Source organism: Bombina bombina, chromosome 1 (assembly GCF_027579735.1).
Source record: "Bombina bombina isolate aBomBom1 chromosome 1, aBomBom1.pri, whole genome shotgun sequence".
NCBI lineage: Eukaryota > Metazoa > Chordata > Amphibia > Anura > Bombinatoridae > Bombina > Bombina bombina.
The window spans coordinates 31,714,670-31,740,417 of record NC_069499.1 but is presented as its reverse complement, the minus strand read 5'-3'; the positions used below and the strand labels follow the sequence as shown (position 1 = coordinate 31,740,417).

Here is a 25,748-nt window from a genome sequence, read left to right as displayed (position 1 = left end):
TATCATTGTGATCTATCCCCCATACAGCTGTATAACAGGGTGATCTAACCCCATACATCTGTATATCATTGTGATCTAACCCCATACAGCTGTTTATCATTGTGATCTAACCCCCATACAGCTGTATATCATTGTGATCTACCCCCATACAACTGTTTAATAGAGTTATCTACCCCCATACAGCGGTATATCATTGTGATCTAACCCCATACAGCTGTATATCATTGTGATCTAACCCCATACAGCTGTATAACATTGTGATCTACCCCCATACAGCTGTATAACATTGTGATCTAACCCCATACAGCTGTATATCATTGTGATCTAACCCCATACAGCTGTATATCATTGTGATCTAACCCCATACAGCTGTGTAACAGAGGATCTAACCCCATACAGCTGTATAACATTGTGATCTAACCCCATACAGCTGTATATCATTGTGATCTAACCCCATACAGCTGTATAACATTGTGATCTAACCCCCATACAGCTGTATATCATTGTGATCTAACCCCCATACAGCTGTATATCATTGTGATCTATCCCCATACAGCTGTATAACATTGTGATCTAACCCCATACAGCTGTATATCATTGTGATCTATCCCCATACAGCTGTATAACATTGTGATCTAACCCCATACAGCTGTATATCATTGTGATCTAACCCCATACAGCTGTGTAACAGAGGATCTAACCCCATACAGCTGTGTAACAGAGGATCTAACCCCATACAGCTGTATATCATTGTGATCTAACCCCCATACAGCTGTATATCATTGTGATCTAACCCCCATACAGCTGTATATCATTGTGATCTATCCCCATACAGCTGTATAACATTGTGATCTAACCCCATACAGCTGTATATCATTGTGATCTACCCCCATACAGCTGTATATCATTGTGATCTACCCCCATACAGCTGTATATCATTGTGATCTACCCCCATACAGCTGTATATCATTGTGATCTACCCCCATACAGCTGTATATCATTGTGATCTAACCCCATACAGCTGTATATCATTGTGTTCTAACCCCATACAGCTGTATTTCATTGTGATCTACCCCATACAGCTGTATATCATTGGGATCTAACCCCATACAGCTGTATAACATTGTGATCTAACCCCATACAGCTGTATATCAGTGTGATCTACCCCATACAGCTGTATATCAAGGTCACCTACCCCCATACAGCTGTATAATGTGATCTTACCCCATACAGCTGTATAACATTGTGATCTAACCCCATACAGCTGTATAACATTGTGATCTAACCCCATACAGCTGTATAACAATGTGATCTAACCCCATACAGCTGTATATCATTGGGATCTAACCCCATACAGCTGTATAACAATGTGATCTAACCCCATACAGCTGTATAACATTGTGATCTAACCCCATACAGCTGTATAACATTGTGATCTAACCCCATACAGCTGTATATCAGTGTGATCTAACCCCATACAGCTGTATATCATTGTGATCTAACCCCATACAGCTGTATATCAAGGTCACCTACCCCCATACAGCTGTATAATGTGATCTTACCCCATACAGCTGTATAACAGGGTGATCTACCCTTGCTAAAAATAGCTTTTTTACTGTGAAATTTTAATACACCCGTGGGTTGACATATTTCTCTTTCTGTTAGATTAGTTCCTAAAATAATATATTGTAGAAAACAAAATAATAGTAATAATAATATATGTTATGTGCATCAGTGTATAGAACAGTTTTCATAACTTGGGAACATCTAGTAGCCATAAGTGCTATAATATTAGACTAAGGGGTTGCAGCACATTGTCCTCTGTGCCAACTAAGAGGTTAGAGAGATATGGAAGTCAAAATTAAATGTTTATGGTTCAGATAAAATGCTCAATTCTAAAATGAAAATGTCAGCAAATATACCTCTTTCACTTTGTCTTTGTTTAAATGTATCTCCTTTCCATGAAAGTGTAGTGTTTGTCATTAAAACACACATGACCAAAGTAAATTTATCCCTTAATTGAGCGCTACAGAATTTTGCAGGCGCTATATAAATAAATGATAATAATAATATGAAGCTATAAAATTAGACAATTCCTTTATCTTACTGTAAACTTTATAAAAGGAATATACAGTCTTACCACATAAGCCTGATAAGTAACTACAAATAATCATAGAAGTATGAAAAAATTCCATAACTCTTCAACAGTTACACCCAGTGTTAGATATGAGACTTTACATTTAGATATGAGGCTTTACTGTTAGAGATGGGACTTTACAGATAAGTATGGGACTTTACAGTTAGATTTGTGGCCTTACTTTTAGTGATCAGACTTTACAGTTCGGTATATAACTTTACAGATAGGTATGAGACTTTACAGTAAGGTATGGGACTTTACAGTAAGGTATGGGACTTTACAGTTAGGTATGAGACTTTACAGTTAGGTATGGGACTTTACAGTTAGGTATGGGACTTTACAGTTAGGTATGGGACTTTACATTTAGGTATGGGACTTTACAGTTAGTCCTATATACCTAACTGTAAATTACCATACCTAACTGTAAAGTCCTATACATAACTGTAAAGTCCCATAGTCCTAACTGTAAAGTTTCATACCTAACTGCAAAGTCTCATTCCTATCTGTAAAGTAGCATACCTAACTGTAAAGTCTCATACTTAGTCCTATATACCTAACTGTAAATTCCCATACCCAAGTATGAGACTTTACAGTTAGGTATGCGACTTTACAGATAGGAATGAGACTTTGCAGTTAGATATGAAACTTTACAGTTAGGACTATGGGACTATACAGTTAGGGCTATGGGACTTTACAGTTAGATATGGGACTTTGCAGTTTGGTGTGAGACTTTGCAGTTAGGACTATGGGACTTTACAGTTAGGAATGAGACTTTACGGTTACGACTATGGGACTTTGCAGTTAGGTATGAGACTTTGCAGTTAGGTGTGAGACTTTGCAGTTAGGACTATGGGACTTTACAGTTAGGTATGGGACTTTACAGTTAGGTATGGGACTTTACAGTTAGGTATGGGACTTTACAGTTAGGTATGGGACTTTACAGTTAGGAATGAGACTTTACAGTTACGACTATGGGACTTTACAGTTAGGAATGAGACTTTACGGTTATGACTATGGGACTTTACACTTAGGTATGGGACTTTACAGTTAGGAATGAGACTTTACAGTTAGGAATGAGACTTTACAGTTACGACTATGGGACTTTACAGTAAGGTATGAGACTTTACAGTAAGGTATGAGACTTTGCAGTTAGGTATGGGACTTTACAGTTAGGTATGGAACTTTACATTTAGGTATGGGACTTTACATTTAGGTATGGGACTTTACATTTAGGTATGGGACTTTACATTTAGGTATAGGACTTTACAGTTAGGTATGGGAATTTACAGTTAGGTAAATAGGACTAGGTATGAGACTTTACAGTTAGGAATAAGACTTTACAGTTAGGAATAAGACTTTGCAGTTAGGTATGAGACTTTACAGTTAGGTATGGGACTTTACAGTTAGGTATGGGACTTTACAGTTAGGTATGGGACTTTACAGTTAGGTATGGGAATTTACAGTTAGGTATATAGGACTAGGTATGAGACTTTACAGTTAGGAATAAGACTTTGCAGTTAGGTATGAGACTTTACAGTTAGGTATGGGACTTTACAATTGGGTATGAGACTTTGCAGTTAGGACTATGGGATTTCTCTTGCAAGGTGTATCCAGTCCACGGATTCATCCTTTACTTGTGGGATATTCTAATTCCCTACAGGAAGTGGCAAAGAGAGCACACAGCAGAGCTGTCCATATAGCTCCCCCTCTAGCTCCACCCCCCAGTCATTCTCTTTGCCGGCTCTAAGCACTAGGGTCTCTCTACGGGAGGGTAAAGTGAATGTGGTGTTAGATTTGTAGTTTTATATCTTCAATCAAAAGTTTATTTTTAAATGGTACCGGTTTGTACTATTTACTCTCTAGCAGAAAAGTGATGAAGAATTCTGCTGAGAGGAAAATGATTTTAGCATGTTGTAACTAAAATCCACTGCTGTTCCCACACAGGACTGAGGAGTACCAGAAAACTTCAGTTGGGGGGAACAGTTTGCAGGCTTGACTGCAATGAGGTATGTTCAGTCATTTATTTCTAGACAAGACTGAGATAATGCTAGAAGACTGACAAGATCCCCATGTGGGGAGGGTAAGCTATGTTCTGAGACTTAGTATAGAATTGAATGCTTACTTAACAGGGCTAAATAGGCTGGTTGACACTAATGCAGGGCAATCGATTATTTATTTTAAGAAATACTCGTTGGAGACACTTTTTAAGCACTTTGGAGTGTTTTTCTGGGGTTACTTTCCACATGGCATAAATTTAGTCACCTAGAAGTGATTTTGGTAGGCCTTACAACTCTGGAGTGGGAGGGGCCTAATTTCGCGCCTCAGATGCGCAGTTAGTATTGAAATACAGTTTCATGCTGCTTCACATGGAGGGTCCAGCTGCTGGTTGAGGACTTAAAAGAAGCTTTATTTCCCCAAAACTGATCCCTAAGGGCAGGTAGGGCCACAGCAGTAAGCTGTGGCAAGGTACTGTAGTTAATTAACCGGTTGTTGGCTTTAGGCTGCTCCGGTTTGGGCATTAAGGAGTTAATCGTTCTGACACTTGTGGTGCAATCATATTAAAGCCTTAGGTACATACTGTGAAAATTTCATAAGGATTGGTGCATTTTTCACTGTTTTGTAAAATTGTGTGCTCTTTTTATTTCTTAAAGGCACAGTAACGTTTTTTCAAATTGTGTTTTTTATTTGATTAAAGTGTTTTCCAAGCCTGCTTGTGTATAATACTAGTCTGTTAAACATGTCTGACACTAAGGAAAATCCTTGTTCAATGTGTTTAGAAGCCATGGTGTAACCCCCTCTCAGAATGTGTCCCAATTGCACTAATATGTCTATACACTTTAAAGGTCATATTGTTGCACTTAAAAGTGTGACCCTAGATGATTCTCAGACTGAAGGTAATGAGGATAGTCCGTCTACCTCTCCCCATGTGTCACAACCAGTTACGCCCGCTCAAGCGATGCCTAGTACCTCTAGTGCGTCTGCCCCTATTACATTGCAACAACTAGCGACAGTCATGGATAATTCCCTTGCGGCCTTTCTATCCAAACTGCCAGTTTTTCCTGCAAAGCGCGATAGCTCTGTTTTAAGAACAGATTATGAGCAGTCTGAAGCTTTGGTAGCCTTATCTGATGTACCCTCACAACACTCTGAAGTGGGGGTGAGGGATTTGATGTCTGAGGGAGAAATTTCCGACTCAGGAAAGGTTTCTCATCAGGCAGAGTCAGATTCATTAGCGTTTAAATTTAAATTGGAACACCTCCGCGTATTGCTTAGGGAGGTATTAGCCACTCTGGATGATTGTGACCCTATGGTGGTTCCAGAGAAATTGTGTAAAATGGACAAGTACCTAGAGGTCCCTGTATACACTGATGCGTTTCCGATCCCTAAAAGGGTTGTGGATATTGTTTCTAGGGAGTGGGATAGACCAGGTGTCCCTTTTGTTCCCTCCCCTATTTTTAAGAAAATGTTCCCCATAACTGACCCCAGGCGGGACTCGTGGCAGACGGTCCCTAAGGTAGAGGGGGCTGTTTCTACACTTGCTAAGCACACAACCATACCAATCGAAGACAGTTGTGCCTTTAAAGATCCTATGGATAAAAAGTTAGAAAGTTTACTAAAGAAAATTTTTGTTCAACAAGGTTTCCTTCTCCAACCTATTGCCTGCATTATTCCTGTAACTACTGCAGCGGCTTTCTGGTTTGAGGCGCTGGAGGAGTCGCTCCAGACGGAGACCTCATATGACGAAATTATGGATAGAATTAAGGCTCTAAAGCTGGCTAATTCTTTTATCACAGATGCCGCTTTGCAATTAGCTAAGTTAGCGGCAAAAAATTCAGGTTTCGCCATTATGGCGCGCAGAGCGCTTTGGCTCAAGTCATGGTCGGCCTATGTGTCGTCAAAGTCCAAATTATTAAATATCCCTTTCAAAAGAAAGACACTTTTCGGGCCAGAATTGAAAGAGATTATTTCAGAATCACCGGGGGAAAGGGCCATGCTCTCCCTCAGGACAAGCCCTTTAGGGCTAAAAACAAAGCTAATTTTCGTTCCTTTCGTAACTTCAGGAGCGGTCCCGCTTCAGCCTCTACAGCTGCAAAGCAAGAGGGTAACGCTTCACAGCCCAAGGCAACCTGGAAGCCTTACCAGGGCCGGAACAAGGGTAAACAGGCCAAAAAGCCTGCAGCTACTACCAAGACAGCATGAAGGGGTAGCCCCCGATCCGGGACCGGATCTAGTAGGGGGAAGACTCTCTCTCTTCGCTCAGGCTTGGGCAAGAGATGTTCACGATCCCTGGGCATTAGAGATTGTTACCCAGGGATATCTTCTAGAATTCAAGGACTCCCCTCCAAGGGGAAGGTTCCACATTTCTCCTCTGTCTACTGACCAGACAAAGAAAGAGGCGTTCTTACTCTGTGTAGAAGATCTACATACGATGGGAGTGATATACCCAGTTCCAATTGCAGAACAAGGACTGGGTTTTTACTCAAACCTGTTTGTGGTTCCCAAGAAAGAAGGAACTTTCAGACCAATTCTAAAAATTCTAAACAAATTCCTCAGAGTCCCATCATTCAAGATGGAGACCATTCGGACAATCTTACCTATGATCCAGGAAGGTCAATATATGACTACCGTGGATCTAAAGGATGCGTACCTGCATATCCCTATCCACAAAGATCATCATCAGTTCCTCAGGTTCGCTTTTCTAGACAAGCATTACCAGTTCGTAGCTCTTCCATTCGGTTTAGCCACTGCTCCCAGAATTTTCACAAAGGTGCTCGGGTCCCTTCTGGCGGTTCTAAGACCGCGGGGCATAGCAGTGGCGCCTTATTTGGACGACATCTTAATTCAGGTGCCGTCTTTTCAATGAGCCAAGTCTCACACGGAGATTGTATTGACCTTTCTGAGGTCTCACGGGTGGAAGGTGAACGTCAAAAAGAGTTCTCTATCCCCACTTACAAGGGTTCCCTTCCTGGGAACTCTCATAGATTCGGTAGAAATGAAAATATTTCTGACGGAGGTCAGAAAGTTAAAACTTTTAACTACTTGCCGAGTTCTTCATTCCATTCCTCGGCCATCTGTAGCTCAGTGCATGGAGGCAATCGGATTAATGGTAGCAGCAATGGACATAGTCCCTTTTGCTCTGATACATCTCAGACCACTGCAACTATGCATGCTCAAACAGTGGAATGGGGATTATGCAGATTTGTCTCCTCAAATAAAGTTGGAACAAGAGACCAGAGATTCTCTTCTCTGGTGGTTGTCTCAGGATCACCTGTCCCAGGGAATATGTTTCCGCAGGCCAGAGTGGATCATTGTAACGACCGACGCCAGTCTGTTAGGCTGGGGTGCGGTCTGGGACTCCCTGAAAGCTCAGGGCTTATGGTCTCGGGAAGAATCTCTTCTCCCGATAAACATTCTGGAACTGAGGGCAATATTCAACGCACTTCAGGCATGGCCTCAACTAGCTGCGGCCAAATTCATCATATTTCAGTCGGACAACATCACGACTGTAGCTTACATCAATCATCAGGGGGGGACAAAGAGTTCCCTAGCAATGAAGGAAGTAACCAAAATAATCAGGTGGGTGGAGGATCACTCCTGCCATCTCTCAGCAATTCACATCCCAGGAGTAGACAACTGGGAGGCGGATTTTCTGAGTCGTCAGACTTTTCACCCGGGGGAGTGGGAACTCCACCCGGAGGTATTTGCCCAGCTGACTCAGCTATGGGGCACTCCAGAGTTGGATCTGATGGCGTCCCGTCAGAACACCAAACTTCCTCTCTACGGATCCAGGTCCAGGGACCCCAAGGCGGTATTGATAGATGCTCTAGCAGCGCCTTGGTCCTTCAATCTGGCTTATGTTTTCCCACCGTTTCCTCTTCTCCCTCGTCTGATCGCCAGAATCAAGCAGGAGAAGGCGTCGGTGATTTTGATAGCGTCTGCGTGGCCACACAGGACTTGGTATGTAGACCTAGTGGACATGTCATCTGTCCCACCATGGACTCTGCCAATGAGGCAGGACCTTCTAATACAGGGTCCGTTCAAGCATCCAAATCTAGTTTCTCTACGTCTGACTGCTTGGAGATTGAACGCTTAATTCTATCAAAGCGTGGTTTCTCTGAGTCAGTTATAGATACTCTGATTCAGGCTAGAAAGCCTGTCACCAGGAAAATCTACCATAAGATATGGCGGAAATATCTTTGTTGGTGTGAATCCAAGGGTTACTCATGGAGTAAGATTAGGATTCCCAGGATATTGTCCTTTCTCCAAGACGGATTGGAGAAAGGATTGTCGGCTAGTTCTTTAAAGGGACAGATATCTGCTCTGTCTATTCTTTTACACAAGCGTCTGGCTGAGGTACCAGACGTTCAAGTGTTTGCACAGGCTTTAGTCAGAATCAAGCCTGTCTATAAACCTGTGGCTCCGCCATGGAGTTTAAATCTAATTCTTTCAGTTCTTCAAGGGGTTCTGTTTGAACCTTTACATTCCATAGATATTAAGTTGTTATCTTGGAAAGTTTTGTTTTTGGTAGCTATCTCTTCTGCTCGAAGAGTCTCAGAATTATCTGCCTTACAGTGTGATTCACCTTACCTGGTGTTCCATGCAGATAAGGTAGTTTTGCGTACTAAACCTGGTTTTCTTCCTAAAGTGATTTCTAACAAGAATATTAACCAGGAAATTGTTGTTCCTTCTCTGTGTCCTAATCCTTCTTCGAAGAAGGAACGTCTGTTGCACAATCTTGATGTAGTTCGTGCTCTAAAGTTCTATTTGCAAGCAACTAAGGATTTCAGACAAACATCTTCCTTGTTTGTTATCTATTCGGGTAAGAGGAGAGGTCAGAAAGCGACTGCTACCTCTCTTTCCTTTTGTCTGGAAAGCATCATCCGTTTGGCCTATGAGACTGCTGGCCAGCAGCCTCCTGAAAGAATTACTGCTCATTCTATCAGAGCAGTGGCTTCCACATGGGCTTTCAAAAATGAGGCTTCTGTTGAACAGATTTGTAAGGCAGCGACTTGGTCTTCACTGCATACTTTTGCCAAATTTTATAAATTCGATACTTTTGCTTCTTCGTAGGCTATTTTTGGGAGAAAGGTTTTGCAAGCAGTGGTGCCTTCCGTTTAAGGTACCTGTCTTGTTCCCTCCCTTCATCCGTGTCCTAAAGCTTTGGTATTGGTATCCCACAAGTAAAGGATGAATCCGTGGACTGGATACACCTTGCAAGAGAAAACAGAATTTATGCTTACCTGATAAATTACTTTCTCTTGCGGTGTATCCAGTCCATGGCCCACCCTGGCAATTAAGTCAGGTAAAAAAAAAATATTTAAACTACAGTCACCACTGCACCCTATGGTTTCTCCTTTTTCTTCCTAACCTTTGGCCGAATGACTGGGGGGTGGAGCTAGAGGGGGAGCTATATGGACAGCTCTGCTGTGTGCTCTCTTTGCCACTTCCTGTAGGGAATGAGAATATCCCACAAGTAAAGGATGAATCCGTGGACTGGATACACCGCAAGAGAAAGTAATTTAACAGGTAAGCATAAATTCTGTTTTTACAGTTAGGTATGGGACTTTACAGTTAGGACTATGGGACTTTACAGTTAGGACTATGGGACTTTACAGTTAGGAATGAGACTTTACAGTTAGGAATGAGACTTTACAGTTACGACTATGGGACTTTACAGTTACGACTATGGGACTTTACAGTTAGGAATGAGACTTTACGGTTATGACTATGGGACTTTACAGTAAGGTATGAGACTTTACAGTTAGGTGTGAGACTTTACAGTTAGGACTATGGGACTTTACATTTAGATATGAGACTTTATAGTAAGGTATGAGACTTTGCAGTTAGGTATGGGACTTTACAGTTAGGTATGGAACTTTACAGTTAGGTATGGAACTTTACAGTTAGGTATGGGACTTTACAGTTATGTATAGGACTTTACACTTATGTATAGGACTTTACAGTTAGGTATGGGAATTTACAGTTAGGTATATAGGACTAGGTATGAGACTTTACAGTTAGGAATATGACTTTGCAGTTAGGTATGGGACTTTACAATTGGGTATGAGACTTTGCAGTTAGGACTATGGGATTTTACATTTAGGTATGAGACTTTACAGTTAGGAATGAGACTTTACAGTTACAACTATGGGAAATGAGACTTTACGGTTACGACTATGGGACTTTACAGTTAGGTATGAGATTTTACAGTAAGGTATGAGACTTTGCAGTTAGGTATGAGACTTTGCAGTTAGGTATGAGACTTTGCAGTTAGGACTATGGGCCTTTACAGTTAGGTATGGGACTGTACAGTTAGGAATGAGACTTTACAGTTACGACTATGGGACTTTACAGTTAGGAATGAGACTTTACAGTTACGGCTATGGGACTTTACAGTTAGGTATGAGACTTTGCAGTAAGGTATGAGACTTTACAGTTAGGAATGGGACTTTACAGTTAGGAATGAGACTTTACAGTTAGGAATGAGACTTTACAGTTACGACTATGGGACTTTACAGTTGGGTATGCGACTTTGCAGTAAGGTATGAGACTTTACAGTTAGGTATGGGACTTTGCAGTAAGGTATGGGACTTTACAGTTAGGTATGGGACTTTACAGTTAGGAATGAGATTTTACAGTTAGGAATGACATTTTACAGTTAGGAATGAGACTTTACAGTTAGGAATAAGACTTTACAGTTACGACTATGGGACTTTACAGTTAGGTATGAGACTTTACACTTAGGTATGGGACTTTACAATTGGGTATGAGGCTTTACCGTTAGGTACAGTTAGGAATGAGACTTTACAGTTAGGAATAAGACTTTACAGTTACGACTATGGGACTTTACAGTTAAGTATGGGACTTTACAGTTAAGAATGAGACTTTACAGTTACGACTATGGGACTTTACACTTAGGTATGAGACTTTACAGTAAGGTATGAGACTTTGCAGTTAGGTCTAAGACTTTGCAGTTAGGACTATGGGACTTTACAGTTAGGAATGAGACTTTACAGTTATGACTATGGGACTTTACAGTTAGGTATGAGACTTTACAGTAAGGTATGAGACTTTGCAGTTAGGTATGAGACTTTACAGATAGGTATGGGACTTTACAGTTAGGTATGGGACTTTGCAGTTGGGTATGGGACTTTGCAGTTGGGTATGGGACTTTGCAGTTGGGTATGGGACTTTGCAGTTGGGTATGGGACTTTGCAGTTGGGTATGGGACTTTGCAGTTGGGTATGGGACTTTGCAGTTAGGTATGGGACTTTACAGTTAGGTATGGGACTTTACAGTTAGGTATGGGACTTTACAGTTAGGTATGGGACTTTACAGTTAGGTATGGGACTTTACAGTTAGGTATGGGACTTTGCAGTTAGGAATGAGACTTAACAGTTACGACTATGGGACTTTACACTTAGGTATGAGACTTTACACTTAGGTATGAGACTTTACAGTAAGGTATGAGACTTTGCAGTTAGGTCTAAGACTTTGCAGTTAGGACTATGGGACTTTGCAGTTAGGAATGAGACTTTACAGTTATGACTATGGGACTTTACAGTTAGGTATGAGACTTTACAGTAAGGTATGAGACTTTACAGATAGGTATGGGACTTTGCAGTTGGGTATGGGACTTTGCAGTTGGGTATGGGACTTTGCAGTTGGGTATGGGACTTTGCAGTTGGGTATGGGACTTTGCAGTTGGGTATGGGACTTTGCAGTTGGGTATGGGACTTTGCAGTTAGGAATGAGACTTAACAGTTAGGATGGGATTTTACAGTTTGGACTATGGGACTTTACAGTTTGGACTATGGGACTTTACAGTTTGGACTATGGGACTTTACAGTTTGGACTATGGGACTTTACAGTTTGGACTATGGGACTTTACAGTTTGGACTATGGGACTTTACAGTTTGGACTATGGGACTTTACAGTTTGGACTATGGGACTTTACAGTTTGGACTATGGGACTTTACAGTTTGGACTATGGGACTTTACTGTTTGGACTATGGGACTTTACTGTTTGGACTATGGGACTTTACTGTTTGGACTATGGGACTTTACTGTTTGGACTATGGGACTTTACTGTTTGGACTATGGGACTTTACTGTTTGGACTATGGGACTTTACTGTTTGGACTATGGGACTTTACAGTTAGGTATGAGACTTTACAGTAAGGTATGAGACTTTACAGTTAGGTATGGGACTTTGCAGTTGGGTATGGGACTTTGCAGTTGGGTATGGGACTTTGCAGTTGGGTTTGGGACTTTGCAGTTGGGTATGGGACTTTGCAGTTAGGAATGAGACTTAACAGTTAGGATGGGACTTTACAGTTTGGACTATGGGACTTTACAGTTTGGACTATGGGACTTTACTGTTTGGACTATGGGACTTTACAGTTTGGACTATGGGACTTTACTGTTTGGACTATGGGACTTTACTGTTTGGACTATGGGACTTTACTGTTTGGACTATGGGACTTTACAGTTGGGTATGGGACTTTACAGTTAAGCATGGGACTCTGCAGTTAAGCATGGGACTCTGCAGTTAGGGTTATGGGACTTTACAGTTAGGAATGAGACTTTACAGTTAGGTATGGGACTTCAAGGGTTTAGAAATTAGCATATGAACCATCTAGGTTTAGCTTTCAACAAAGAATACCAAGAGAACAAAGCAAATTTGATGATAAAAGCAAATTAGAAGGTTGTTTAAAATTACATGCCCTATCGGAATCATGAAAGTTTAATTTTGGCTTTGGTTAGGTATGGGACTTTACAGTTAGGACTATGGGACTTTACAGTTAGGACTATGGGACTTTACAGTTAGGACTATGGGACTTTACAGTTAGGACTATGGGACTTTACAGTTAGGACTATGGGACTTTACAGTTAGGACTATGGGACTTTGCAGTTAGGTATGAGACTTTGCAGTTAGGTATGAGACTTTGCAGTTAGGTATGAGACTTTGCAGTTAGGTATGAGACTTTGCAGTTAGGTATGAGACTTTGCAGTTAGGTATGAGACTTTGCAGTTAGGTATGAGACTTTGCAGTTAGGTATGAGACTTTGCAGTTAGGTATGAGACTTTGCAGTTAGATATGGGACTTTACAGTTACGACTATGGGACTTTAAAGTTAGGTATGAGACTTTGCAGTTAGGTATGAGACTTTACAGTTAGGTATATAGGACTAGGTATGAGACTTTACAGTTAGGTATGCAACTTTAAAGATAGGAATGAGACTTTGCAGTTAGGTATGGGACTTTGAAGTTAGGAATAAGACTTTGCAGTTAGGTATGAGACTTTACAGTTGGGACTATACAGTTAGGGCTATGGGACTTAGGTATGGGACTTTACAGTAATGTATAAGACTTTACAGTAAGGTATGAGACTTTACAGTAAGGTATGAGACTTTACAGTAAGGTATGAGACTTTGCAGCTAGGACTATGGGACTTTAAAGTTAGGTATGGGACTTTATAGTTAGGAATGAGACTTTACAGTTAGGAATGAGTCTTTACAGTTAGGAATGAGTCTTTACAGTTAAGACTATGGGACTTTACAGTTAGGTATGAGACTTTATAGTTAGGTATGAGACTTTGCAGTTCGGTATGAGACTTTGCAGTTCGGTATGAGACTTTACAGTAAGGTATGAGACTTTACAGTAAGGTATGAGACTTTACAGTAAGGTATGAGACTTTACAGCTAGGTATGAGACTTTACAGCTAGGTATTAGATTTAATAGATAGGAATGAGACTTTACAGTTAGGTATGGGACTTTACATTACTTTTTAGTGCTTTCAGTAAATATATCATGTTGCATACTTCAGGTGACTTAACCTCCATTTTTTTTATATAAATGCTCTTATATATGGATGACATAAAAAAGAGTTTAAATCAATATAAGATTGGGCAGTCCCATGTTTATATGATAGAAAAATCTGCCAATGGACACCTTTTAGACAAATCTCTATACCATGAAAAAAAGACAAGCAGTGTCTACAGGTGCCCCAGATCTTCCCTGAAATATTATTTTTTCAACATGATCTATGTATAGACAGATTGTCTGTAAAAGATAATGATATTGATGCAGAAAGGCAATTAGACTGTAGTGTTATGCTAATATCAAAAGATAGTTCAGCCTGTAGCTTTAACACATGGTAAGTTTGAAAGGTACACTAAACAAGATTTTAATATAAAATGTTTAAAGGGACAGTCTAGCCAAAATTAAACTTTCATGATTCCGATAGGGCATGTAATTTTAAACAACTTTCTAATTTGCTTTTATCATCAAATTTGCTTTGTTCTCTTGGTATTCTTTGTTGAAAGCTAAACCTAGATGGTTCATATGCTAATTTCGAAACCCTTGAAGGTCGCCTCTTATTTTGACAGTTTTTCACAGATAGAAGGCGCTAGTTCATGTGTGCCATATAGATAACATTCTGCTCAGTCCCTTGGATTCAGTCAGCACTGATTGGCTAAGTTGCAAGTCTATCAAAAGAACTAAAATAAGGGGGCAGTCTGCAGAGGTTTAGATACAAGGTAACCACAGGGGTAAAAAGTGCATTAATATAGCAGTGTTGGTTATGCAAATGGATAAGATTTATAATCCTACTGGGTATCTTCTGTTCTTAAGAGTGTCATATGACACACACACTGATTGGATGTCAATTGGAATTGTCATCCCTGTGGACCGGTATAAAAACATTACTATAGGCACGGATTTAACCCTTTTCATGGATAGATTAAAAAAAAAGAAGAAGTTATACACATGCTTTTTGAATGGCAAAAATTAACATGTATGGCATTTCATTAGCTAAAGTTTACCATCACTTTAAAGTAACTATGTAACAGGGTTTTCACACAATCTCTTTCATTGCCTGTTTCATATATGTCCCTTATTTTCCTCAGCAGAGGAGAAAGATACGAGGGAAACATTGTGGTGACCAATACTTTATAGAAACTAAAGTCTTTACACTAATATCTTCAATATTTTAACAACTAATATAATTTATTAACAAAATAAGAAAAAACAGTTCACATAGTGAAACAGAAAGACTAGGGGGAGCTGTTACCATGCGCAACTGGCAGGGAGTGTATGAGAAATAAACACTCTTCATTCAGGATTTCAACTACCAAGCCAAAATAAAATAAAACCGTTATGTCCCACACAATAATAATGGCACACTGGTCCTAATACGGTAAAACTCTAAAGTAAGGATGATATTGCAAGTCACAATGGAGACACAACATGCATGAAGTGATAATAGCCACACTTCAGTGACTTTTATGATTGCATGTATACCGCTTTAAATATCCAGGCTGTATCAGCTAAAGTTGCTGCATGACGTATCCAAAGTCAGCTGTCAGCAAAAAGCACAGTCTGCAGGTAATTCACAGCCTTAAACACAATGTTGTCAATAATTGAAAAGAATGCATGAGAAATTGCTGTGTTAAACGTTACCGTATGATTTCAGTGCCTCTTCTCTTGTGTGGGTGCAGTCCGGTGTAAGCAGTTCATAATTGGCTGGAGTCACAATAATTATACATATACTCACTCTGCGCGGCTCCTCACTAACAGTCCAATGCCTCCCAAGCAAGTAGTGATGTGTCAGGCGTCCTGAGCTCCCAAACAATCCTGTAGTGCTAGGAAAGGAAGGAATCCCTGATTTCCTTATGTAATGAAACAAGAAAAAAAGAACCCAGCACATAAAAGGTAGGATCCAAATGATGAATAAAAGTTCCAGTGAAAAAAGGATAATAAAACGTAGCCTTTATTCAAGTCAGTAAGACGTTTTATTATCCTTTTTTCACTGGAACTTTTATTCATCATTTGGATCCTACCTTTTATGTGCTGGGTTCTTTTTTTCTTGTTTCAATATAATTTATTATAAAACTTACATCTTCATACTATTCTCAGGGTAATGTTTTCTTTGAATACATCATTATATCTAACATTTATTTACTGTTTAATATCCCTTTATGTATAAAAATGAATTCTCTTTTCTTTATCTTCAGTATGCAAAATGAATGTGCATAAACGCTGTCAAGGAAATGTGGCGCTACATTGCGGAGTGAATTCCGTAGAACTGGCAAAAACCTTAGCTGGGATGGGCTTGCAGCCCTCAAACATTCCATTCAAAACGGTGAGACTTCAGCTCTTTCATGTGGCTTAAACAGTTTAAAATGAATGTTTTTGTTTTGAAATCTGAGATGATGCTAAATGTTGAACCACTAACCAACATAGGATTTTGCAGGTTCATAACAAGAAAAGCACAAAAATACTTGTTTAAAAACAAAGATAACAAAATTCTGCAGCCAAATACAGCAGTAATAGAAATAAAATGCAAGATGGAACATTAGAACAAATGGTGTAGATAAACATATCTGTGTCTATTTCTGTAGCTCAGTATCTTGATATTTTTTTTTCTCTTGTAATATACAGGAATTTTCACCAGTGTAACCACAAGATGGTGCTAAAACTTTAAAACACACACACACATACACACACACACATATATTACACACACACATATATATATATATATATATATATATACACACCCACACACACACACATATATATATATATATATATATATATATATATACACACATATATACACACACACACATATATATATATATATATATATATATATATATACACACACACACAAACATATATATACATACACACATCACATTTATATATATATATATATATATATATATATATATATATATATATATATACACACACACATCACATGTATATATATATATATATATATACACACACACATATATATATATATACATACACACATCACATATATATATTTACACACACACACACATATACATATATATATATAAAGATATTACCATTAGAACTCACTCACTGTTATCTGCAAGCGAAAATTCATTAAAAGGGCTGTTCTACTGGAAAATTATGTATCCAATTAAAGACTTCCTATATGCATATAATTTGTTGTGTTTGCTCCCAACTACATGCGCTCTACTCTGAAATAATTTGTGCATGCGCAACGTAGTAAGATGATCCGTCTCGTAATATTAATAATTATCAAATATATATACATTTTGATGTTTGTTAATATTAGAGGCGATTCTGTGTGCCGGCTCCGAACACTTACCTAAAGATGCACTGTTCTGTGCCACTCACTGATCCTTTGAGGCCACTCTAGCCGAGACAGTGACGTAAGCGTCTGTCACCGGCAATAACTGCTTACACACATTGCCTGGAAAGTCAGCCATACTCCTACCCAGGTAGACCCCCAGACTCTTATATTGTGTCACAGGTAGAGGGGGTGGGCAAAAGATTGTTAATTTCAATTGTAAAATTCATAAAAAATATTAATTTATTTTAACAATCTTTTTATTGCTTTAAACTTTTTTTTTTTTACGGTTTCATGTCCCTTTAAATGTATTCTTTTTATTTTATTTTTTAAATGAAAATTATCACAACAGAGAATAAACAAAACAATTTCCATCAAATCAGAAGAAGATCATTCCAAAAAAAGAAAGTCACAATAAGTAGATATATTTCAGACTTTCAAAAGAAAAATGAACCACCTTACATACACATAATTCTTAACACCTTAGAGAGAGAAAACAAAAAGGAAACACAATAAATATATATATATATATATATATATATATATATATAACACATAGAAACACCCAGCACTCACCAGCTAGCTCACAGCTAAGATAAAATCACAACTGAAAAGGTTAGTCACCGCATCTGGCCAAATGGGAAAGCTCAGGCACCACGTCAAGGTCCTTTCCATCGCCTGAGTCCCTAACACAGGCACACCATCATGCAAGCTCACAAAGCCAAACAAACTGAGAACAAAGAAGGGGTGCACAGGTGGCTGTAATCACCCATAGAAAATACAAAACATGGAAGGGAACTGCACTCCAAGACCGGATCAGGTACACATCCTGTGACTCAGTAACATCCAGCCCTGGGTGCTAAATAGCACTCCAAAAAAAGCTGTGATGTCACCAGAGCCACAGGCAGTTAACCCCAGTCCGGAATGGGTGCAAGAAACAAGGGAGATTACAAATAAAAAGTAATACAACACATAGAAACACCCAGCACTCACCAGCTAGCTCACAGCTAAGATAAAATCACAACTGGAAAGGTTAGTAACCGCATCTGGCCAAATGGGAAAGCTCAGGCACCACGTCAAGGACTAACCTTTCCAGTTGTGATTTTATCTTAGCTGTGAGCTAGCTGGTGAGTGCTGGGTGTTTCTATGTGTTGTATTACTTTTTATTTGTAATCTCCCTTGTTTCTTGCACCCATTCCAGACTGGGGTTAACTGCCTGTGGCTCTGGTGACATCACAGCTTTTTTGGAGTGCTATTTAGCACCCAGGGCTGGATGTTACTGAGTCACAGGATGTGTACCTGATCCGGTCTTGGAGTGCAGTTCCCTTCCATGTTTTTTATATATATATATATATATATATATATAAACAATGTTTTTTTAATTAAGAATGCTTTTTTCAGTAATTGTATGTACTGGAGCTTACACATAAATATTGTAGAACAGCTGGTTATAAAGTTTATGATAGAGAATAAAGCCAATATGGCTGATGTATATACAATATGGCTGATGTATATACAATATGGCTGATGTATACACACAATATGGCTGATGTATACACACAATATGGCTGATGTATACACAGAATATGGCTGATGTATGCACAGTATGGCTGATGTATATACACAATATGGCTGATGTATATACACAATATGGCTGATGTATACACACAATATGGCTGATGTATACACACAATATGGCTAATGTATACACACAATATGGCTGATGTATACACACAATATGGCTGATGTATACACACAGTATGGTTGATGTATATACACAGTATGGCTGATGTATACACACAATATGGCTGATGTATACACACAATATGGCTGATGTATGCACAGTATGGCTGATGTATGCGCACAGTATGGCTGATGTATGCGCACAGTATGGCTGATGTATGCGCACAGTATGGCTGATGTATGCGCACAGTATGGCTGATGTATGCGCACAGTATGGCTGATGTATGCGCACAGTATGGCTGATGTATGCGCACAGTATGGCTGATGTATGCGCACAGTATGGCTGATGTATGCGCACAGTATGGCTGATGTATGCGCACAGTATGACTGATGTATGCGCAAAGTATGGCTGATGTATACGCAAAGTATGGCTGATGTATACGCAAAGTATGGCTGATGGCTGACATGTATACACAATATGAATGACGTATATATACAATATGGCTGATTTATGCCCAGTATGGCTGATGTATGCACACAATATGGCTGATATATGCACACAATATGGCTGATGTGTATACGCACAATATGGCTGATGCGTATGCGCACAATATGGCTGATGCGTATGTGCACAATATGGCTGATGCATATGTGCGCACAATATGGCTGACGTGTATGCGCACAATATGGCTGTTGCATATACACAATATGGCTGATGTATGCACAATATGGCTGACGTGTATGCGCACAATATGGCTGTTGCATATACACAATATGGCTGATGTATGCGCACAGTATGGCTGATGTATACGCACAGTATGGCTGACGTGTATACACAATATGAATGACGTATATATACAATATGGCTGATGTATACACACAATATGGCTGATGTATACACACAATATGGCTGATGTATACACACAATATGGCTGATGTATACACACAATATGGCTGATGTATACACACACAATATGGCTGATGTATACGCACAGTATGGCTGATGTATACGCACAGTATGGCTGATGTATACGCACAGTATGGCTGACGTGTATACACAATATGAATGACGTATACACACAATATGGCTGATGTATACACACAATATGGCTGATGTATACACACAATATGGCTGATGTATACACACACAATATGGCTGATGTATACACACAATATGGCTGATGTATACGCACAGTATGGCTGACGTGTATACACAATATGAATGACGTATATACACAATATGGCTGATGTATACACACACAATATGGCTGATGTATGCACAATATGGCTGACGTGTATGCGCACAATATGGCTGTTGCATATACACAATATGGCTGATGTATGCACAATATGGCTGACGTGTATGCGCACAATATGGCTGTTGCATATACACAATATGGCTGATGTATGCGCACAGTATGGCTGATGTATACGCACAGTATGGCTGACGTGTATACACAATATGAATGACGTATATATACAATATGGCTGATGTATACACACAATATGGCTGATGTATACACACACAATATGGCTGATGTATACACACAATATGGCTGATGTATACGCACAGTATGGCTGACGTGTATACACAATATGAATGACGTATATACACAATATGGCTGATGTATACACACACAATATGGCTGATGTATGCACAATATGGCTGACGTGTATGCGCACAATATGGCTGTTGCATATACACAATATGGCTGATGTATGCACAATATGGCTGACGTGTATGCGCACAATATGGCTGTTGCATATACACAATATGGCTGATGTATGCGCACAGTATGGCTGATGTATACGCACAGTATGGCTGACGTGTATACACAATATGAATGACGTATATACACAATATGGCTGATGCATACACACACAATATGGCTGATGTATACACACAATATGGCTGATGTATACACACACAATATGGCTGATGTATACACACAATATGGCTGATGTATACACACAATATGGCTGATGTATACACACAATATGGCTGATGTATACACACAATATGGCTGATGTATACACAATATGGCTGATGTATACACACAATATGGCTGATGTATACACACAATATGGCTGATGTATGCACAATATGTAGGTATTTAGTTAGTCGCTTTCTAGTCATTTCTAGAATCACAGCTTCACTTACACACAATCCCCCTCCTCCCTATGGAACGTGTTTAATACCAGGCTGTGTTCTGCTATGTTACATCTTCGCTTGTTTTCACTGTAGAATGTAAGAGAGAATTCTAGAACGTTGTAGTAATTGGTGTAAATGTGATAAGATCTAAAAGCCTGTGCTGAAGAGCTTACTGTCAGACGTCACGTTACCATGTCTAGATGTCTCACCGCCTGCTGTATTTGTAACTGCTATTTACTGTAACCGGTTATTTGCCATTCAAGAAAGAAATATAATGAAAATATTTACTTATATATTTGTGCCTGGGAAGTTCCTGTGACAAATCAAAACAACTTTCCAATTCACTTTCATTATAAAAATGTGCAAAAATCTTTTTATATGTACACTTTCTGAGGCACCATCTTCTACTGGGCATGTGCAAGAGTTAAGTGTATATGCATTTTGTGATTGGCTGATGGCTGTCACATGATGCAAGGGGAAGGAAATTAATTAAAAAATCTACAGCTCATTTGAATTTCAGACTTCTGCATTGCATTTTTATTATGCAATTCTTCTGTATTCTTTGGTCCTTTAAGACTGGTCCCGAGCGGTACGTTTTCTATGTGTTTAACCCCTTTGTATATCATTTTCAGGCTATAATAATCCATTAAGTCTGGAGAAGACAGGGCTTGTCAATTTGTCACTATCATTCTGCTACAAAAGTGTCATTGTTTGACTTAAGCAGAAATGATAAGATAAACTGCAAATTATTGGCAGATATATGCAGGACTAGGCTTACAAAGCAGCAGCATGCTCTTATTTTTTAGGACTGGAAAATCCACAATTTTCTGACTTTAGTAATAAAAAAAGGGATAAAAATAAAATGACGTATTGCAAAGCTGATAATCCCTTTATTCCCCATTCCCCAGTTTTGCATAACCAACACTGTTATATTAATACACTTTTTACCTCTGTGATTACCTTGTATCTAAGCCTCTGCAGACTGCTCCTTATCTCAGTTATATTAATACACTTTTTACCTCTGTGATTACCTTGTATCTAAGCCTCTGCAGACTGCTCCTTATCTCAGTTATATTAATACACTTTTTACCTCTGTGATTACCTTGTATCTAAGCCTCTGCAGACTGCCCCCTTATCTCAGTGCTATTTGCAGATTTGCATTTTAGCCAATCGGTGCAGACTTATAAATAACTCTACGGTGGTGAGTACAATATTATCTCTATGACACACATGAACTAGCATTGTCTAATGGTGAAAAACTGTCAAAACTTTTTCCAATTTACTTTTATCACCAATTTCTCCAACATAGGTGTGTCCGGTCCACGGCGTCATCCTTACTTGTGGGATATTCTCTTCCCCAACAGGAAATGGCAAAGAGCCCAGCAAAGCTGGTCACATGATCCCTCCTAGGCTCCGCCTTCCCCAGTCATTCTCTTTGCCGTTGTACAGGCAACATCTCCACGGAGATGGCTTAGGGTTTTTTAGTGTTTAACTGTAGTTTTTATTATTCAATCAAGAGTTTGTTATTTTAAAATAGTGCTGGTATGTACTATTTACTCTGAAACAGAAAAGAGATGAAGATTTCTGTTTGTAAGAGGAAAATGATTTTAGCAACCGTTACTAAAATCCATGGCTGTTCCACACAGGACTGTTGAGAGGAATTAACTTCAGTTGGGGGAACAGTGAGCAGACTTTTGCTGCTTGAGGTATGACACATTCTAACAAGACGATGTAATGCTGGAAGCTGTCATTTTCCCTATGGGATCCGGTAAGCCATTTTTATTACAGACAGTAAATAAGGGCTTCACAAGGGCTTTCTAAGACTGTAGACATTTTCTGGGCTAAATCGATTTATATTTTATACTCCATAGCCTTGAGGAATTATTTTAATCTTGGGAATTATGTAAAATAACCGGCAGGCACTGTATTGGACACCTTATTCTCTAGGGGCTTTCCCTAATCATAGGCAAAGTCTCATTTTCGCGCCTGTATTGCGCACTTGTTTTTGAGAAGCATGACATGCAGATGCATGTGTGAGGAGCTCTGATACATAGAAAAGACTTTCTGAAGGCGTCATTTGGTATCGTATTCCCCTTTGGGCTTGGTTGGGTTTCAGCAAAGCAGATACCAGGGACTGTAAAGGGGTTAAATATAAAAACGGCTCCGGTTCCGTTATTTTAAGGGTTAAAGCTTCCAAATTTGGTGTGCAATACTTTTAAGGCTTTAAGACACTGTGGTGAAATTTTGGTGAATTTTGAACAATTCCTTCATACTTTTTCGCAATTGCAGTAATAAAGTGTGTTCAGTTTAAAATTTAAAGTGACAGTAACGGTTTATTTTAAAACGTTTTTTGTACTTTGTTATCAAGTTTTTGCCTGTTTAACATGTCTGAACTACCAGATAGACTGTGTTCTGAATGTGGGGAAGCCAAGGTTCCTTCTCATTTAAATAGATGTGATTTATGTGACACAAAATTTAGAGAAAATGATGCCCAAGATAATTCCTCAAGTGAGGGGAGTAAGCATGGTACTGCATCATCCCCTCCTTCGTCTACACCAGTCTTGCCCACACAGGAGGCCCCTAGTACATCTAGCGCGCCAATACTCCTTACTATGCAACAATTAACGGCTGTAATGGATAATTCTATCAAAAACATTTTAGCCAAAATGCCCACTTATCAGCGAAAGCGCGACTGCTCTGTTTTAGAAAATACTGAAGAGCATGAGGACGCTGATGATATTGGTTCTGAAGGGCCCCTACACCAATCTGAGGGGGCCAGGGAGGTTTTGTCTGAGGGAGAAATTTCAGATTCAGGGAAAATTTCTCAACAAGCTGAACCTGATGTGATTACATTTAAATTTAAATTGGAACATCTCCGCGCTCTGCTTAAGGAGGTGTTATCCACTCTGGATGATTGTGAGAATTTGGTCATTCCAGAGAAACTATGTAAAATGGACAAGTTCCTAGAGGTCCCGGGGCCCCCCGAAGCTTTTCCTATACCCAAGCGGGTGGCGGACATTGTAAATAAAGAATGGGAAAGGCCCGGTATACCTTTCGTCCCTCCTCCCATATTTAAAAAATTGTTTCCTATGGTCGACCCCAGAAAGGACTTATGGCAGACAGTCCCCAAGGTCGAGGGGGCGGTTTCTACTCTAAACAAACGCACCACTATACCCATAGAAGATAGTTGTGCTTTCAAAGATCCTATGGATAAAAAATTAGAAGGTTTGCTTAAAAAGATGTTTGTTCAGCAAGGTTACCTTCTACAACCAATTTCATGCATTGTTCCTGTCACTACAGCCGCGTGTTTCTGGTTCGATGAGCTAGAAAAGGCGATCAATAATAATTCTTCTTCTTATGAGGAGATTATGGACAGAATTCGTGCTCTCAAATTGGCCAATTCTTTCACCCTAGACGCCACTTTGCAATTGGCTAGGTTAGCGGCGAAAAATTCTGGTTTTGCTATTGTGGCGCGCAGAGCGCTTTGGTTAAAATCTTGGTCAGCGGATGCGTCTTCCAAGAACAAATTGCTTAACATTCCTTTCAAGGGGAAAACGCTGTTTGGCCCTGACTTGAAAGAGATTATCTCTGATATCACTGGGGGCAAGGGCCACGCCCTTCCTCAGGATAGGTCTTTCAAGGCCAAAAATAAACCTAATTTTCGTCCCTTTCGCAGAAACGGACCAGCCCCAAGTGCTACGTCCTCTAAGCAAGAGGGTAATACTTCTCAAGCCAAGCCAGCCTGGAGACCAATGCAAGGCTGGAACAAAGGAAAGCAGGCCAAGAAACCTGCCACTGCTACCAAGACAGCATGAGATGTTGGCCCCCGATCCGGGACCGGATCTGGTGGGGGGCAGACTCTCTCTCTTCGCTCAGGCTTGGGCAAGAGATGTTCTGGATCCTTGGGCGCTAGAAATAGTCTCCCAAGGTTATCTTCTGGAATTCAAGGGGCTTCCCCCAAGGGGGAGGTTCCACAGGTCTCAATTGTCTTCAGACCACATAAAAAAACAGGCATTCTTACATTGTGTAGAAGACCTGTTAAAAATGGGAGTGATTCATCCTGTTCCATTAGGAGAACAAAGGATGGGGTTCTACTCCAATCTGTTCGTAGTTCCCAAAAAAGAGGGAACATTCAGACCAATCTTAGATCTCAAGATCCTAAACAAGTTTCTCAAGGTTCCATCGTTCAAAATGGAAACCATTCGAACTATTCTTCCTTCCATCCAGGAAGGTCAATTCATGACCACGGTGGATTTAAAGGATGCGTATCTACATATTCCTATCCACAAGGAACATCATCGGTTCCTAAGGTTCGCATTCCTGGACAAGCATTACCAGTTTGTGGCACTTCCGTTTGGATTAGCCACTGCTCCAAGGATTTTCACAAAGGTACTAGGGTCCCTTCTAGCGGTGCTAAGACCAAGGGGCATTGCAGTAGTACCTTACTTGGACGACATTCTGATTCAAGCGTCGTCCCTTCCTCAAGCAAAGGCTCACACGGACATTGTCCTGGCCTTTTTCAGATCTCACGGGTGGAAAGTGAACGCAGAAAAAAGTTCTCTGTCTCCGTCAACAAGGGTTCCCTTCTTGGGAACAATAATAGACTCCTTAGAAATGAGGATTTTTCTGACAGAGGCCA

General features: G+C 39.8%; 1 protein-coding gene across 1 annotated transcript in view; it reads left to right on the top strand.

The window, feature by feature from the left end:
• The window catches only part of PRKCH (protein kinase C eta), a 476,631-nt gene that overhangs the window by 249,100 nt on the left and 201,783 nt on the right, over positions 1–25,748 (top strand). Inside the window, exon 7 of the mRNA XM_053697294.1 lies at positions 16,154–16,281. Within this exon, the coding sequence (XP_053553269.1) occupies positions 16,154–16,281 (128 nt within the window). The remainder of the gene's footprint in view (positions 1–16,153; positions 16,282–25,748) is intronic.